Here is an 18,840-nt window from a genome sequence, read left to right on the forward strand (position 1 = left end):
ATTTGCTGAAAGAGAAATGAACTTCAAACGCCCTTTGGGGGAAAAAATAAATAAAGGGGGGAGGGAAAGGGGTTGAAGTTGTCATGCCACCGATTTCACCTTTGTCAAAAGTTTTGGAGCCTTTTTTTTTCTTTTTTTTTCTGTTGCTATATGAAAAAAACAGTCATTAACAAAAAAAACTTTATCAGCAAAATGTTTAAATTATGTAATAAACAAAACAAAACAAAGATGTTACTGGTGTAATTTTAAAACAGCCCCAAGACAGAGTCAGAACAAGGAGAGCAAATGGCTGGGATAACCCATGGCCAAACCCACCTAAATCAGGGAGCCTGAGAAAATAAACCAAGAGGCAAGATCCAGCCAAAAGTATTCATCATTTATTGACCTCCTCCCTTTCAAAAAACCCAACTCATGGAAAAATAGCCAGGTCCATAATACCTGTCCCTATGCAGTACAACAGAAGAAGGAAGACATGCCAGGGGCTAGAGTATATCTCACTTAAATAAAAGTGTAAGGCACACATAATACTTAGTATATCATTAAGCAAAAGCACAGATGCTGCTTTATCAGAGAATCAGAAATAAGGAGGGGTGAGTCCCCATAGAGTCCTCCTCCATCATTCAGGACCTCCTCTTTTACCACCACACAGGCCAGGGGCTTCAGCAGAGCTGACTTACAGCATGTGGCAGCAATTTTTTTCCCCTGCATGACATCTAAAGGAAGGTGGGAGTGGTGTCAAAATGGATCTGGACCCGCAGGAAAGCCACAGGTGGTGAAGGGAGCACTGGGGTCTTTGGCCCCAGTGAGCTCTGCTCAGATGTACAACGGGAAACCCCTGTGGAGAACTACCTGAGCCTCTGAGAAACATCCAGCACATCCAACGCAGGAGGGAAGGGGGGGGATAGGCAGCACCAAAACAGAGGCTGAAACACATTCAAGACATCCTCAATATTTTTACACCAATCAAATCGGGGTGCAGACACTGCAGTGGGATGGGACAGGGCTCTCAGACACAAGAGCTCACGGTTGCAGACCCCTAGAGAAAGCCCCCATTCCTGCAGAGTCCTGGAGACATCACCCTCCTTCTCCTGGCCTCTGGGACGCCCACAAAGCTGCCTGGTACCACAGGGACCAGTCTTGTAAGGAAAGGTTGTGCATGAGCATGTAAGGAGGTGGTAAGGAGACCTGTGTTTGCCCAGGAGGAGCTTTGACAGGAAAGCCACCCCTCAGGGGCTTTGGGACTTGCGAAGTGTGGGAGAAAGAATAGGGATACTCCTCCTGGCTGAAGGGAGCAGGTAAAGCAGGAAAGACTTTTCATCTCAGGAGCCCCTACTAGCCTGGGATCTCCTCGTCCTCCATCCAGCACGTCACTGTGAGCTCAAAGGCACCTGGAAGCTCTTTTTCCCTCCTCTTTAGTGAACAGTAACCACCTCACTGAGAAGCACCGTGGAAGACCTGCAACTGTGTGAAAATGGTCATCAGTGCCAGAGCTCTAAGCCACAGCAAAACCACGTCAGCACCACTCCCAGGAAGGTGAGGAATGGGCAGGCTGGGAGGAGAATGCCACAGGAAGCATCACCAGTGCCACAGCTCAAAACTCATCTCTCCCATCTGTCTCTTCATGCTGCTCGCTGAGCTACTGATGGTGAGGAAAACCTCACTGAGAACATGAGGAGGAGGTGGTGGTGGTGGCAGTGTCCAAAGCAAGGAGAGAGGCTGTGTGTGCCAGGCCAGGAGAAGGGATCCACAGGGGGTGGAGGGTGGAAAACCTCTCAGTCATGAACTTCAGGCTCCGAACCATGCCAACTCCCAAGGCTGACACCAAGGAACGCCGACTTGCACCTCAGAGAAATGTTGTAGGAATGGGCTGTTCTTCAGCCAGTAGCACCTTCACAAACCAGGCGTCTTCTTCCTCCCACGAGTGAGGGACGGAGCACTTTGAAAAATTAGGGACTCTCCAGGGCCAGCATGACACTGAGCTTCATCTGCCATGCTGAAATTGAGGGTAAGGATCAGTTCAACACAATCAAATGCAGCCAGTCCTGCCAGATTTGGGGAGGCTCTCCTGCCTTCAGCCTGGCAGGTGCTGCAGCCTTTCCAGAGCTTACTCATGGCAATTCAATGGCTTTTGTGTTGTAGCAGCCTGGAGGAAGACTCCTCTGGATATCCTCCAGGTTCTTTATATCGGCCAGGATCTCATCGATGTTGCTCTCCAGCGTCCGCACCCGGGCCTTCTGCAGCATGGCTGTCTGCTCCAGCTCAGACATCTCAGCTTTCAGCTGGTTGCTTCTGGTTTTGGCTTTGCTAAAATTCATCTCGAGCTGCTTCAGGCCATCCTCATCCACGGCGCCAGGCTGGTCTGTGGAACAGAAAGAAAACAAGGAATAAGAAAGCATGGATGGAGGCTGAGGACTACATCTTTCTAGATACTTCATCTCCACCCTGATGCCCACCCTGTCCACAGGCATCACCTGAGGCCAGCTTCCCACTAAACTCCCTAGACCCCAGTGGGGACCTGTCTCCATCCACATCCCACAGTGGCGTCACAAAACCTACTCATCAGGCGCAGCAGCTCTTCCAGGGCACTCAGTGTCTCCTGCACGGCCACCCCTGCCTGGCCAGCCTTGTCATGGACTCTCTGAGCCTCCTGAGCTGTCTGAAGGAGGAAAGACAGCAGCTGTAAGGTGCAACTGAGCCCAAAAGGCAACAGGGATGGGGACAAGGCAAGGGAGACAGGGACCCACCTCCTGTATCACAGCAGCATCCGCCTCAACCTCCAAGAGCTTCCTCTCAAATTCATCATCTGCTTCCTTGGCCTCGCGCCGCAGGGCGGCCACTGCCTTCTCCAGGGCAAGGACACCATCGGCCGTCTGGTTGGCTTCCACCTTCAGCTGGGCAATCTCCTGGGGAAGGCAAAGGCACTTTCAGAGGGGCAGAGCATGGCCAAAAGGTGCACTGGAATGCAGAGCTGATGGAAATTCCTTCTACGGGGACCCAAAATGACTGCACACTGGCCTGTATCCTTCATGTTCTCCCACCAGTTGTTTCAGAGAGCTGTTCCCATGGCAATGGCTCAACCCCTCCTGCACACATCAGTAAATCCCTGGGAAATTACAACACACATCTGGGAGATGAACCCACGAGCAGCAATTTTGGGACCTCACAAGCCTGCCAGTGGCTCAGGCTGTGGGAGGGGAAAAATCCCCTTGGTCACTGAAAGGCAGCTACAGTGAGATGCCACAAAGATCCTCATGGAAGAAATATGCCTGCAGAGATCTGATCTGCACACCCACTGATCTACAGCCAAACTTTGGTATCTGCAGGACCCACTGTAGAGAAACTTTTGCCCAGAAATCAATGCAGCAGGTCCAAAAGTTAACCCATCACCCCCACCATGAAGTGCTAACCATCTCCTCTTCTTCCACTGTTTTTCCTTCCAAACTCTTTTCTGCCAGCACTAGCACTGGAGCCTGCCCTCACCTCCTGGATCCCTGTGGTGATCTCCTTCGCTTCCCCTGCAGCGCTGCTGGCTGCCTTGGATTCAGAAGCAGCACTGCCCAGGATTGCTTCGGCTCGGTCTGTCTTCTCCCTGGCACTGGTGACCATGCTGCTGATAATGGGCAGCCTCCTCATGGCATCTTCAGCTTCCCTCCTCTTGTCACCTGCTTGCAGGTTGAACTCTGGAAGAAACACACGTGGGAATGAAGCTGCACTACCTTCGTGAGATCCTACGTGGAAAAGCAAGGGAAGGGTTTCTAGGATGTTACCCCTGAGGCTCTTCAGGATTTGTTCCACCTGGTAGAAGGTGGCATTGCCAGCGCTCATGGCTTGCAGGGCTGTGCTCTTGGCGAGGTTGGCTCGGGACAGCAGCTGTGTCAGCTTCTGCAACAGGTCAAAGGGACACAACAGGTGGATGAAGGACAGAGTATGGGAGGATTGGACATGCCCAGAGAAGTCTGGGAGGAGTTGGGCTGGAGGAGAAGACCCATCAGCCTGTTTCCAAATGCCTGCTCTTGCCCCTGAATCAAGGCTACCACAGCCTGCTGGCACAGCCTTGTGCTGGGGCTCCTCAACCAGCTCCAGCCATCCTGAGTCATCTTAGCTCTAATCTTTCCAGGAGTAGGTCTTCAACCTGCCTCACATGGAGAAGGCGTGCAGGTAAGACCCTGCACCAGCAGCTCCATGCTCACAGGGAGGTCTCCCACGGGCTTCAGAAGACCAACCCCAAGGCTGTGTTTCCAAGAAAGGGTACAATCCTGCTCCAGGCAGGCAGAGCTACCTTTGACAACCAGACTGGGATAGTGGTGGTGCCAAGGGCATCCCACCAAAGCTCCAGCTCCTGGAGGACAACACAGCCCCCCAGCCAATCTCTTACCGCTCTCTCGCCCTCTTGCCTTCGCAGCAGCTCCTTGGTTTCCTCCTCCCAGCGCCCCGTGCGGCTCTGCAGCTGCTTGTACTGGGCCATGTAGGTGTCCACCAGGCTCAGCAGAGCACTGGCATCCTGCTTCAGCCGGGATGCCTCCCCCTGAAACAGAGACATGATGGGGTCCCAGCATCTCCCCAGTGCTCCCCAGGAACCACGGGCAAAAGGGTGAGAAGATGCATATCCAATGGCTCTCCAATGGGGACAGAGCACTGGGAAGGGCTGAGCTGCTGGCAGGGAGAGCAAAAGGTCCCACAGACACAAAGCCCTCACCTCAAAGGAGCCGATGTCGGTCTCTGTCAGGCGGGACAGGGAGCTGAGGAGCACTAGGCTGCCCTGGTAAGCCTTGTCTGCCTCAGAGGCCATTCCGTCGGCATCAGCCTTCAGGCCTCCAGCCAGCGACTGCAGCTTCTCGTACCTGCAGGGATGCGGGACTGGAGAGCCTGGTACCAGCCAGGCTGCCAACTCCCCACCCCAGCATTTATGCTGCCTTCTACATGGACTTGTTCATGCTCTCCAAGGCCCCATGCAGATTTATCATGCAGGAAAACCCAATTGCAAACACCCCCTGCATCCCAGTCCCTCAGCCAAACAGGGCATCCACTGGCTCCTTACTCCTGGCTCCAGGAACCAAAGGTGTTTCACACAGCTGAACTCTCATGGGCTCCACAGTGGCTCTGCTAATCTCTGCCCTACAACTGGATGTTTCTTCCTGCACATCCCAGTTCAACTTCTTAACTTCCCTTAGGGCTGTTGCTTGCACCCCACTAGTGATGTGTGAAATCCCAGCCCCACCGTGGTGGGCTCTGGAGTGGCACCAGCCCACCACACAGGAATCATGGGGCTAAAGCCACCCTGGGGCTAAACCCAGCCCAGATTTGCAACTACATGTGAAACAGACTCCCCCCACCAGGAGTCTCTTCACTGACATGCCAGCTTCCCTTAGCTGCTGGCAGTTCCATGGGAGCACCGTGGTCTGTGTAGTGGGAAGCAGACGCTCCACAGACCTGTCAAATCTCCATCTCCACTGCTCAGATGTGCCAGTGACCGAAGTTCCAGCAAGTCCTGCCTCCGAACACACACATTTCTGCAGCTCAGATGGGGAGGCAGCGAAGGGGACACAGGTGCTTGGCCACCCCTCTCCTCCCTCCCACATCCCCCCGTGACACACAGGCCAGCACAGCCCCACTCACCTCCCGAGCAGCCCTTGCAGGGAGCCGGAGGCAGCCGCCTCTCCGCCAGCCGCCGCGCGCAGCAGCTCCAGCGCCTGCCCCGCGTCCTCCCGCGCCGCCCGCGCCGCTTGCTCGATGGTGTTGGCTGCTTGTGCATGGCTGCGAAGGACAGAGCGGGGCTCGTGAGAAACATTTCCCACCTAGGTTTTCTCCACCAACTTCCTTTACTGTTGTATCCAGGGATGCTGGACTGCACCCTCTCAGGAAATGCAGAGTGTTTGCAAAAGAGATCCGTATTTTCCTTGTCCCTCCTGCGTCTCTCAAGAGTAGAGAAGCACCAGAGGGGAGGCAGATGCTGCCAGTTCCAACTGGACACACATGGGTCAAACTCTTATCACAAAGATGCTTCTAAATCACACCCAACTCCACCCTCAAAGGCAGCTGAGGACAACTCTATAGGGCAGCGAAGTCAGCCCAGCAGCTGCATCTTCCTCTGTTCCAGGGCTGGCACAGAGGCTTTGGCAGCTGCAGCCCAGTGGGTTCACAAGGACCCCCCAAATATTACCTTCTGGGCACCCAGTGGGATCTCAGTCCCACTCCCCTCTCTTTCTCGGCTGATGGCGGGAGGAACTCACCTGTTGGCCAGTCTCAGAGCCTCCTGGGCCAGCATCAAGAACTGATTTGAGCCCCCGGGAAGGCTTGAAACAGGAATGTTCTGAGGAGAGAGGGAGGCAAAGAGCTGTGAGTGCTTTTCTCTGCTCTCCATTCAGCTCAGCAGTGAAAGAGGCAACCGCAGTGCGTTAAACCTCCACCAGCCCCAAAGACCCCTGCCAGGACCTCTCCATGTCCAGGTTGCATGGAAAGGGCCACCAGAACATCTACACTCACAAAACGAACATAATATCTGGAATTCCTTAAATCCTTGCTCTCCCCATGCATTTTTTCCAGCCCTGAGCTAGACTAGGAGTGTGTCACATGCAGATGCTCTCACCACCCGGCGGAGGGCGGCTCCACTGCTCTCCAGGTCCAGCCTCGCTCTCTCCAGCAGCTGCCGGGTCTCCTGCACCTGCCTCTCGTACTGGCTCCCAAGAGACCTCAGCCTCTCCACCGTTGCCTTGATCTCGCCCAAGCGGCTCTGGGAGCTGGGACCCTGCCCATTCATCCTGGTCACACGGCCTTCCAGAGACCTATCAGAAGCTGGTGAGACAAAAAGAGGAAGGCTGAAGAGAAACTCGTTGCTGAGCAGAAGGGCACAGGCAGCAAAACTCTCCCCAACACAGCCCAGATGACCCCATTCCAGGGCAGTGGGTGGGTGGTACCTTGCAGGCTCAGGGCTTCCCTGAGGATGGTCCGCAGCATCTCCTCAGCCACCTGCATTCTCCTCTCCAGCTCCTGGCTCTGGGCCCCACCACCACCTTGCAGCCCTGAGAAAAGCAGCTCCAGCTCCGCCAGCTGCTGCAGGTACAGATCCACCTGCAACCACAGACCAGGCCATCAGTGAGCACACACCAAACCCACAGGGAAAGACCAGGGTGGGAACCAGGTCCACAGTCCAGTCAGAGAACGGAGAGCAACATGAGGGCCCGTTTTTGGATGGGGCACAAGGGATCACTTCAGTGGGGTACAAAGCCAAAGTTCAAAATCACTCCTCACTTGAGGAGGACATGAGGAGACACTGAGGGTGAACGAATGGCTGCACCCCTTGCTGCTCAGGGGCCCTGGGACTGGCATAGATGCTCACCTGGGCTTTCACCTGGCTGTAGCAAGCCGGGCACTCACTCTCTTCACAGTTGGGACCCTCAAAGCCGGGTTTGCAGATGCAGCTCCCATCGCTCCTGCATTTCAGGGGCTCAGCACCAACTGAGTTGCAGGCGCAGGCTGCAGGTTGGAGCAACACAGGTTCAAAGGAGTCTGTCCCCATCTCAAGCCTCAGCACATCTTTTCATCAACCCTCTCTCCCTGCTTTCCTCCCACCATTTAGCCTTGTGCTTTGGTTCCTGCTCTCTACTCCCACTTTCTAGCCTTGGCTTTTGTGGCATCCCCCTTCTCACCAAGCACTCGGGCACGGATTTTCCTACTCAAACAGTGCCCAGCTCTCACCTCTGCACTTGTCGGCGGGGTCGGGGGCCAGCGGGTTCCCGAAGAAGCCGTCCTTGCAGCGGTCGCAGTAGAAGCCGGCGGTGTTGTGGATGCACTTGAGGCACTCCCCGGTCTGGCGGTCGCAGTTCCCCACGGCGTTGGGCTCCACATTGCCGTTGCACTGGCACAGCTGGCAGGGCTGGGAAGCCACTGGGTCCCCAAAATAACCATCAGCACAGTACTCGCAGTTGTCCCCTGGGAAAGGAGAAATGAGACGCTCATGCTCGTGCCTGCAAGGCAGAGGCTGCCTCGCTGCTTCTGCCTCACAGAAACCCATCAGAGTTGGCACGACAGCATCTCTGCCCTCATCACCACCACAGCACCACAGCCAACACAACAGGCAGGCTCTCGAAAGCTGGGTGCAACAGCTGACATTGGCTAAGTAATTTCCTATTTGGTTTTTTTTCCCTATTTTTTATTCCCCTCCCTCTCCCACCCATTCTTTTTCCATCCACGTTGTGTTTAGATGAGAACCTCTCCTGGGGCGGGGCAATGTGTCCTCACAGCCCTTGGGGCTGAAGCACCCTGTCACAGGAGGGAGCAGCAGTGCCTCAGGCAAGCTGGGCAGAGAGGATGGGATGGATCCACCCAGCTCCAAGCACCCCTGCACAGAGGGTAGAAGCTCTGGGAAAAGGCAGAGCGGAAGCAAGGAGAAGGGCATTACCAGCAGCTCCAGGAGGGCAGTGGTCACAGGTGACCTCCTCACTGCCTGGCACCACGGAGCAGCCCTGGCCGTGGCTGCAGGGGCAGGTCCTGCAGCCGTGTGGCTGCCGGGGGTTGTGGTAGGAGCCGAAGGGGCAGCTGACACTGCTGCCCGCGTTTTCATCTCCAGAGTAGCATTCGCCTGGAGGAGGAAGGAAAGGGCTTAGGGAAGTTTACTCACAGCCCTGGTGGGACACCCTCCACCACTCCACCCACTGCAGCACACTCCAGCATCCTCCACAAGATACCTTAAGATTCCCACACCTGCCCATATCATGCACCACATAAAATCATGGAATGGTTTGGGTTGGAAGGGACCTTTAAAGGTCATCCAGTCCTACTGCCCCTGCAATAAGCAGGGACATTTTCAACTACACCAGGTTGCTCAGAGCCCCATCCAACCTGAGGCACTGTCAGGCTTAACTTTAAAACAAAAAGTCAGAAGAGTTTACTGCTATCAGGGCAGCAGGAGATGCCTTTTTCTCTCTCCAGTATGCATCATCTACACCCAGTTTGATCCAAATGCGTCTGGGTGCAGTGCTTCTAGGTTCTGGGGAGTTTTTCTAGGATGATCCCCCACATTCCAGCCCCCTGAGTCACAGAATCACAGAATCAATTAGGTTGGAAAAGACCTCTGAGATCATGGAGTCCAACCTGTGACCCAACACCACGACATCAACTAGACCAGAGCACCAAGTGCCATGTACAGTCTTTCCTTAAACGCCTCCAGGACCTCCACCACCTCCCTGGGCAGCCCATTCCAATGTCTGACCACCCTTTCTGTGAAGAAATTTCTGCAAAGTCAGTGCTCCCGACCCTCCCAGCTCAGTTCTTGGGACACAGGCAGCTGTCCTGCATTCCCACACACCCTACAAGCACTGCGTGGTGGCAGTGGCTCCTCTTACCAGTGTCAGGGTCACAAATTCCTCCCCCCTGGCAACTGCAGGGCACGCAGATGCTGAAGGGCCCTTGGCCAGGGCTGTCTCTGCGGTAGCCAGGGGCACATCTCTCACAGAACTGCCCCCCGTACGCCGCCGGGCACTCGCAGCGCTCCACCCACGGAGCAGGGACTCCAGGGATGGGCTGTGCCGACACCAGGGTGACATTGTCGATGTAGCCAGTGCCTGGAGAGAGGTACAGCCAGTCACCCGTGGGGTACAGTAGCTCCACCTGCAAGACCCCCACACCCAGGACCTGCTCAGGTTACACATCCTATTGCAGTGTCCACAGGCAAATGGAACAGCCAAATCTGTTGCCACCTTGCTCAATCTCTTCATAATTTAACTTTGCCGCCGTAGGGCACTTAATATCATTATTATTACTTTTACAATACCTTTTAGCAAAGGTGTCTCTATCTGGAGAGCTGGTGTCTCCAGTAACGAGGAGATTCCAACCTCGTGCTTGCAAGCTCTCCTCACACTTACTGTACTCCCCAAATGTGGCTCGAATCCAGAGGGCTGTCAGGTTTCCCAGCAGCCTGCGAAATTCCAAGTGATTCAGCCTCGGGCTCCACTTGCTGCTCGGGTGTTCATCCAACCTGCCGTGGGAGAGGGGAGAAGTGGAACCAGTTTCAGGAAAACAAGATGCCTCCACAAGAAAACGTGGCAGCCCTCGCCCATCCTGAGCTCAGGGCTTTGAGGAACTGACCCCATGCAAGCGACCCCAAGCCAAGTACCCAGCCCAATTTCAAGCCAGATTTTCTACTGCCCCTCTCACAAAGTAACCCCTTTATCCAGGAGAGATGCCCCTGAGGTGGATCCAGCCCAAACCAGGCCACCATCTCCCATCTCCAAGGGATCACAGCTGAATCCAGGAGCCGTTCTTGCTCCTCCCTACCCCGAACACCCCAGCCTCGCCCTTTACCTGAACGTGTATGTATGGCTGACACCGCAGGGCAGGACCTCCCCCTGGGGTAAGAAGGCGGCAGTGACTCTCAGGCCATCTCCTTCCAGGATCACATCGTGTGGAGATGGCTGGAGTCCCCCTCGGTCCAGGCGGTAATCGAAGGAGAGCGTCTGGCCGTAGCTCAGTTGCTGGTTCCCAAGGAATTTCGCTGCAAAGCAAAGGAAAGGAAAACTAAAGGCTTAAAATCTTGCCTTCCTCCTAAAGGCTCAGTTCATGGGATCAGACCAAGCAAAGGGTTCATTGTCACCTCTGCCCCCGGTGATGCCACACCTACCAGGTGCCACGAAGTATATGGGCTCCGATCTCCTCGCCGCTATGAAGGCATCCCGATGGCGTGGGGACCACTGGAGCTGGGCTGGGGAGCTGCTTGCATGGACACCTCGCCAGCCCTCAGCACCTGGAGCACCAACAAGGAGCCATCAGCGGGGACAGGGATAGTGTTTCCAGGACTCAGCTGTATATTATCAAAGCCCCCCAGCTTCTGAGGGGGCAGCACAGGTACCCCTGTGCCCACACATCTGTACAACTGCCCGGATGGGCACAGAGGCTTCCTCCAAGTGGCAGGGAAGACATGCTGAATGAAGCCTATGCTCCCCCAAACCTTACACCCTACTTCTGCCTACAATCAATTCATGCCACCCATCAAAGCAGGGGTGCTGCAGCCATGGACAGGTTGGATGAGGACCCAAGGAGCATACGTAGCCTGGGGCTGACTCCCAGCAGGGCTGTGAACAAGGGAGCTCCTCCAGCACATCAAAGAGAAGGGCTGGCAAACACCCCCAGGAGTCGTGGGGATGTCTCGCTTGGGCTTCACCTTGCTGGAAGGTGGAGGTGATGTTGTGGACACTGTGGTTGTCCGCGCTGACACACGTAGCCGAGTGCCCATAGCAGAAGCAGGGGGAGCATCCCATGGGGTTTCTGGCATCCAAGTTGTAGAAGTGTCGCTTGCACCTGGGAAAATGCAAGAAGGTGACAAAGGTAGAGTTCATTTTCTCTTTTTACTGGTCAACATAAGCATTCTTTTAATGACAACTGTGCAACACAGCCATTGCCAGGGTTTGAGGTCATCGCCAGGCTGAGATGGCAAGACGGGCATGTGCAAATGGCTTCCCACTGCCAGTGGGCAGGGTTAGAAGGGATATTGGGAAGGATTTCTTCCCTCTGAGTGTGCGGAGGCCCTGGCACAGGTTGCCCAGAGAAGCTGTGGCTGCCCCGTCCCTGGAAGTGTCCAAGGCCAGGTTGGACGGGGCTTGGAGCAACCTGGGCTAGTGGAAGGTGTCCCTGCCCATGGCAGGGGACTTGGAATTGGGTGATCTTCAAGGTCCCTCCCAGCCCAAACCATTCCAGGATTCTACGATTCTGTGGACTGCCAGGGAGATAGAGGTCATGCCATGCAGTGGTGCGGCAGTCCCCTGACACCCACCTCTCACAGCGCTCCCCGGCAGCGCTCGCCTTGCAGACACAGCGGCCGGAGCGACAGTTCCCGGAGCTGCCGGCAGGGTCACACTCGCACTGCAGGCTCCTGCAACAGGGACAGCAGCAACCTCGACCTGGATTTCTAGCTCAGCCTGGGAGCTCAGTGCCCCCTGCTATCATAGAAGAGAGCAGAGAAACACCCCCAGACACTATTCCCATGCTGGAAGGGGAAAAATAACCAGCAGAGCCATCTCTGTAAGGAAAAACTGCAGTGCTGTGGGTACCAGGCTGAGACTGCCCAGCGCTACCACCCCAGCACACCCCAGAGCACCTGACCCACTCACAAGAGCAACATGAAGCTCTGCTGAGCTTCATAAACCCTGGCTGAGTTTAACAGATCCCGGCTGAGCTCCAACAGGCAGCAGCACCCCAGGGAAGCTGCAGAAGGCCAGGCACAGCAGCACAGCTGCAGGCAGTCCCCCTCACCCACACCCTTTGCCTGCCTGCGGCCCCAGAGGAGCAACAGTGAGGTGAGGTCTGGAAGAAGAGGACACAGCACTGAGGAAGTCAGAGAAGAAATGCTACTAAAGGTATTTAAACAGGGCATCGTGCAAAGGAAGGGGTTTATTTTTGCAGGCACATCTCCTTGTGAGTGGCACCGACACCAGGCAGGCCCACGGTGGGCAGGTTCTGTTTTACATGGCCAAGCCTGGCTGTCACCTGTTTGGCATTATCTGGGTAATAAGACAATGGCCTCAGTGTGTGGTTAAGCTCAGATTTTGGTGCTGTTGCAGGACAGTGAGCTCTGGCATGGAGGTCCAGCCCCGCTGGAGCCCATTCTCTCCCAGCAAGGTTGGCTCAAGGCCATCGTTGTGCTGCCACAAAACAAACTCTGCCCTTGCACAGGGTGTTTTCAGCCAGCTCGGGTGCTGGGAGAGCTCTGGGGGCCGGCCCTCCTGCTGTCCCCGTGCCACTGAGGGAGGTCAGCACTCACTGCCCGCTCCTCCGGCACCCGGCCTCGGACAGGGGCTCAAAGCCCGGCTGGCAGCGGTCACACTTGTCCCCCATCACGCCAGGCTTGCAGCTGCACCGGCCGTAGCTGTCACACTGTGGGCTGAGGGAGCCTGCGGAGAGAGGGGAAGGAGAGGTTGGGATGGGCCCAATGGGACAGGGGGCAAAGCACCACACCATCCATCACTGCAGCAGCAATCCAGCCCCAGGGACAGGTCCCCACCTGAGATCCCCACACAGGGCTGAGACACCAGGTCTGGATGTTAAAAAGTTGTTCCAGTCTCCCCGGGAGACTTGGAGGAGGTAAATCCCAGCAGGTGCCCAGGTGCCCACCAGATGCCCAGGACAAGGATCCTCTTCCCTACTCTAAAGGTCAGCAAGAAGAAAAAGATGGCGTCTAGGGAATTTTTTCTTCTTTGCCAGACCCTCTGCTAGTTAGACATCACTGGAACTTGATTTTGGTGCCTTTACAAGGAACCCATGGGGCTGAGGGCCATGGCAGGATCTTTGGTTTCCAACCTACAGGCAGCTGTCCTGCTGCCAGGCCATCCTTGTGCCAGGGGAGCCAAGAGGATATGTGCCATTCCAACCCCTTAGAGCCTATTGCTCTGTCCTCTTGCCAGTTGTTTTTGATGTGCAGGTAATACTTCTAGTGGTCCTCCTGCACCAAGAGACCAACAGGCATTTCAAGTGCAAAGGTTGTAAACTCAAAGAGAGGAGGTTTAGATTGGACATAAGGAAGAAACGTTTTATAATGAAAGTGGTTGGACACTGGCACAGGTTGCCCTGAGAAGCTGTGGCTGCCCCATCCCTGCAAGTGTTCAAGGCCAGGTTGGACGTGGCTTGGAACAACCTGGGATAGTGGAAGGTGTCCATGCCCATGGCATGGAAGGAGATGATCTTTAAGGTCCCTTCTGACCCAAACCTGTCTGTGAGTCTGTGATTATTTCAGAGGGCAGGTGGGTCTTGTAGCCTCTGGTCCGGTGTGTAGGGACCAGAGCCTTACCTGCCCAGGTTCTCAGCAGGTGCTTCAGGCTCCCCTACAGCCCTGAGCAGACCCTGTGCCCTCGGGGCTGTCGTGCACGTACCCCAGGGGTGGCAGTGGCAGGGCAGGCAGCACTCCCGCTCCTGCCGTCGGAAGAACCCCTCCTTGCAGCGCTCGCAGCGGGCGCCCTCCGTGTTGCCCCGGCAGCCAAGGCAGCGGTACCCGTTCCCCGTCTCCCGCAGGAGCTGCCAGTCGAAGGCACACTGCCTGGACATCCCGTTGCAGTCGCAGACTGGGGACAAGAGAGCAGAGAGACATCTCAAACAATGCTTAGAGATGAGGGTACCAGTTGTAAGTACCACACTGAAGGCCAAGGAATAAGCCCAGGCGGTGCAAATGTCCCCTTCTCGCTCTGCTAATAACAAGCCCTGTCCCCATGTCTCTGCTCTTGTCCCCATGTGTCTGTGTCCATCAGCCACCCCTGTGCCACCAGTGCCCACAGGGTGCTCCGCATCCTTACGCTGTGGAGTGATGTCCCATTTCACTGCCAACATGGTTCAGGATGGACAAACCCCTCAAGCCAAGCATGGCATGTCCAAGGATGTCCTTCATCCTTTCACGGGACTTCCAATGAGGATTTTGAGTAAGCAAAGATGATTAAACAGCCCCCCAGATCTTGTCCTGAGGAAAGCATGGGGAACTTTACTGGAGACTTCAGGGAAAAGGGAAAGATCCCTGAGGTTATGTTTTGTTTCACCCAGCCTCTGACCAGGCGTGAGTTCAGGAGGAAAAACTCAACCAACTTCAACCAGGTCTCCCCAGCCAGTTCTTTCATGCAGGGAGTGGCCTGTGATCCGAGGCACTCGGCAGAAGTATGCCAGCCAAGAGGGAGATCGGCAGTAAAGGTTTTGGCACAGGTCACCTACCTCAACCTCCCTGTGAAGAAAAGCTGCAGCTGCCCACATCACTGCATGATGGATGCCAGGAAGAACAGGCATGAGACTCTGCCTCCCACTAGAGCCAGGACAGGCGATCCCTCTGGAGAGCAGACGGGCAGGTACCTCCCCAGACATGCCTGCTCCAGCACTCCCTTGCTTGTCCAGGTATTCCCTTGAAGGCACCTCTCATCTAAGGCCTCAGCAGCCAGTACTCAAGTGTTTAAGCCTGAGGACCTTTATTCCAGATGCATCTCTCAGTGCCACAGAGGAAAGCAAGCACAGCTGAGAGGATGGTTGGCAAAGACAGGCAGGAGAATGAAACACGCCAAGGGAAAAAGCCTCAGGGACCCCTCAGGGACGCAGAACCTGCTGAGAAGGTGCTCTGAACCACCCTGATGCTGCCATGGGAGCCTCAACCTCCCTCTGAGGAACTCTGCTCACTGCTGGTCTCCTTGGGATAAGAAAGGTGATCCCCAGCTGCCCACCTCCTGCTCAGGTCACCTCTGAGAGCACGGAGAGGTGGAGGAAGTCCAAAAGCAAGCAGAAACCTGCAGCATGGATGCAGACAGCGCCCTGTACTCGACACACACAGAGGCTCCTCCTTCCCAGTGCTCTTCTGGCACAGCTCAGCCCCAGGATACAAGGTCCCTGTCCCTCTGCATCTGTGATTCCCAGCACCAGGCACAGGCTCCTGCGCCCTGCGCTCACAGCTGGGCGCCGCCCTCCCTCTCTCCCACACACCCATCAGCACCTACATTCCAGATGGAGGCACTCAGCCCAGCCTCTGCCAAGAGCAGAGGTGACCTCATGCGCCAGCAAACAGGGAGAGAGATTTTTCCAGCTCTGGCAAACATGGCTCTTCCCTCACAGCCTGGCTGCCAGGAGACCAAGATTCAGCTACAGCTGGGAGGGGACCTGTGGGCACAGAAGTCCTGTCCCCAGGGCGTGGGAAAGCATCCCCACCCTCAGCGGGCATCACCAGTGACCCAAGGACATGGACAATACAGACCAAGAGCAACAGCATGGGACTTTCTCAAGGTCTCTGTGCTCACCTTCACCGTGGGAAAATCCCACTTGGGGTTGATCCCACTCCCATCCCTCCACACTGCAGTGAGATCTCAAGTTGGAAGGGACCCATAAGGATCTTTGAATTGAACTCCACCCACGCATCACCCTACCCTACCTCTATGTAATCCAGAGGATTTACTGGGTTGCTAAATTACAGGCGTGAGCACTATTCCCCCAGGGAATGAAAACCTTTTTTCAGGTGTTGCTCTCTGGCTGCAGCACGTTAGGAGCCAGTTCTCCTGGCACAGACTCAGGTCTCACTAGTCCAAAGCCATTTGAGATGCTGCCGCAGGTTAGTGCCGTCACCCCACCAGTGTGGCTGCTCCTGGTCTTCTCCTGGAAACCTGAGAGCTCAGACAGGCTAATCCTTATCAAGAGCAAAAGGTGGAGCACGTAGGAACTGCTGGAAGATGAGGACCAACTTAAGACAGGATCATTTCTATATCCAGGTGCCCTGAGGCTCTGCTCTGAGATCATCCATGGAAAAGAGCAGGCTCCCTAGAGGAGAAGCTTTGCAGCTGGATTTCTTCAGTGTTACGTCAGGATGCAGGAGGTACATGGAACGCATCCAGCGGGACATCATTCCCCCAGCTCCCACCCAGCAGAATAAAGCATGAAAAATGCTTGATTGCTGTGACGAGATGAATTCCCACATCAGAAAGGCTTGGAGAAGGAGACATGCAGCTTCAGGCCTCTTAAACTGTCTTCTTAAATTCACAAAACCAGAAAATGGGGCAGGGTCTGAGTGGAGCAGATCCAACAGCCCCGTACACAAGCCAGCCTACAAAGACCCCTCCTTCCATCAGGAGATCAACAGAGCTTTGCATGCAATGAAGCCTCCACATCAACACAAGCCATTCCCTGCTCCATGCTCTTGGGACAGCGACCCAGAAGGCTGTCCAATCTGCTGTCCAAGTCTGGGTATCCCCATTTCCCAACTCCTTTCTCACTGCAGGAAGACCTGCCTGGGGCTCCATCAGCATTGGCAGGGACATACCCCACACCAGGAGCCAAAACCTGCTGTTTGGTGCCTTCTAACAGCTTTCTAACACCCTGAGTTAAACACCTTGTTGGTGCAATGGAGCTCTGACCTCCATATTCCAGTTCTTCCCTGAACCCTGGGAGATCTCTTCAGCCATCCTGTGCTGCCAGACACAAGGCTCCACAGGGATCAGAGTACAAGTGTCCTGACTGCTGCTCTGCTGGATCACACCTGAATCCAGTTTGACTTGAGCACTTTGCAGGCAAAACAGGATTACACGGGCTAATTACAAGCCCATATCTAGAGCTGGGACTAGAGAGAGCACGGGAGACTAAATTACACCACCAAGCCCCCTCAGAAAATCTGCTGCAGCATAAAAACACGGCTGGTATCAACCATCGCTTTCACAAGCACACAGAAATAGGTTCAAGAGTCCATGGAAAAGGAGCAGTTTCCCACATACTGCCAGGAAGGAGGAAAGGAACCTACGCCAGTATTTTTAAACTTACACATAATTAAGGCTGATGTAATAATTAACTCAAGTAGCATGTTAAGCAAAACAGGTCTTTTTTTTTTTTTAGAAAAAAAACCTAAACCAAAACATTTATTCAGCACTTATTACACCCCTGTGGCACCACACTTAAAACCGATAAAATCCAACTTCAAGCCCAGTAGCGTTCAGAACACCAGTAATGCAGAAAAAAAAGAATTAAAATCACTCAGTATTTACAAAATACAAGTGAAAACCTGATTTTTGCCAAACATACTATAGGCCAGTAAAACTGAAACCCTGCTATTGAATTACCACTGGGCTGGACATGCTCAAACCTCCCTGCACTACACTCTGCTACAATTGCACTCCCGAGAGGATCTGCTGGATTTTGGAAGCTCATCATCAGTCCATGGACCACGGGAGACTCGTCGTCTCCCACAGGGTGCAGCAGGGCTGTGGGCACCTTGTGAGCTCCACAGACTTGCACAAACTCCAAACACGACCATGCTGCTACATCAAACTGGGTCCTGGATGCTTCCAGCTCTTCTCTGGGCTTGGGGAAGGTTTTGGTTATAGCAGCCTGGGCGATGCTCGGGCTCACACCCACATGCCACCCCAGCAGCAAGGCTTCATACAGAGAGCAACAACGTAACTGCACATAAATAACTTATTGAAAGGGATGCCAGTGAAAAAAACAAAGTCAAAGTGCTCATGGGATATTCAACCCTAGAGGAAACGCTAAGCCCAAGGGCAGGATGGCAGAGCGCCCTGGCAGAGTGCTGTGCTCCCAGACAGCTCCCAGTTACCGGACCGGAGAGCTGCGAGCACGCCCGCACGTCCGAGCGGGACCAGCCGACCTTGGCGAGGCCTCACCTTCTCCTCTGCGTGTGCTCGGGGCTGCGGGCAGCAGGGACGCGGCCAGGCAGGCGAGGGGCAGGAGCCAGCGCCCGGCCATGGCTCGTGCCGGGGAGCCCAGGGCGCCCGGTCCGGCGGGATCGCGACCAGGGCTGCCCGGTGCCTTGTTTGCCCGTGTGTTTTTTATCGGCTGCTCCACCTGAGTCACTCCCAACAGGAAGGAGCACGTGTGCCGTGGGCTGACTCACCGCGAGCAGGGAGAGCCCAGCCCAGGCAGCGCAGACAGGAGCCCGCCTCATCCACAGAGCACCCCGAGGAGCTTCTGCCTGCACCCTCCTAGGGCTGATAGCTCATGGGCAGGGGAATAAAATATACCTGCAGCCCCTGCGGACGCCCCTCCTGCCCGTTCCACTCGCCCACCTCCATCCCACCCGCCGTTGCTGCCTCCACCGGGGCTGGCTGGGGAGTGCCGGGCTGCCCGGGCACGCAGGCGGCTTGCAGGGAGCGAAATGAAACACGATGAGCTCACAGGAAGCCTGGGGAGGGTGGATGGGGACTGTCTGCTCGCAAGCCAGGCCCAAGTCAACCAACCTGCAAGAGCAGGGCTCATTTCAGGTGACCAGTGGGACTGGTGATGCAAAGAGATCCCCAAGGACAGCTTGGAAGTGCTCAGAAAGCAGACCAGATAAGTGTCAAGTTCAGGAAATCCCCAGACCTAGAAATGGGGTGGAGGCGGGAATCGTCACACACA

General features: G+C 55.2%; 1 protein-coding gene across 1 annotated transcript; it reads right to left on the reverse strand.

The window, feature by feature from the left end:
- Positions 1–320: 320 nt before the first annotated feature.
- On the reverse strand, positions 321–18,189 carry LAMC2 (laminin subunit gamma 2). The gene is made up of 23 exons (XM_017836931.1): positions 18,108–18,189; positions 13,857–14,045; positions 12,752–12,881; positions 11,765–11,863; positions 11,156–11,292; positions 10,616–10,738; positions 10,300–10,489; positions 9,861–9,973; positions 9,342–9,560; positions 8,399–8,578; positions 7,696–7,929; positions 7,337–7,473; positions 6,915–7,068; positions 6,587–6,792; positions 6,231–6,310; positions 5,617–5,754; positions 4,697–4,841; positions 4,376–4,525; positions 3,768–3,882; positions 3,481–3,680; positions 2,745–2,903; positions 2,557–2,656; positions 321–2,359 (listed from the first exon to the last, which is right to left on the reverse strand). The coding sequence occupies exons 1-23, from the start codon at positions 18,187–18,189 to the stop codon at positions 2,109–2,111; spliced, it is 3,531 nt and encodes a 1,176-aa protein (XP_017692420.1). The 3' UTR covers positions 321–2,108.
- Positions 18,190–18,840: the final 651 nt, after the last annotated feature.

Source organism: Lepidothrix coronata, unplaced genomic scaffold (assembly GCF_001604755.1).
Source record: "Lepidothrix coronata isolate B3197 unplaced genomic scaffold, Lepidothrix_coronata-1.0 Scaffold288, whole genome shotgun sequence".
Lineage (NCBI taxonomy): Eukaryota > Metazoa > Chordata > Aves > Passeriformes > Pipridae > Lepidothrix > Lepidothrix coronata.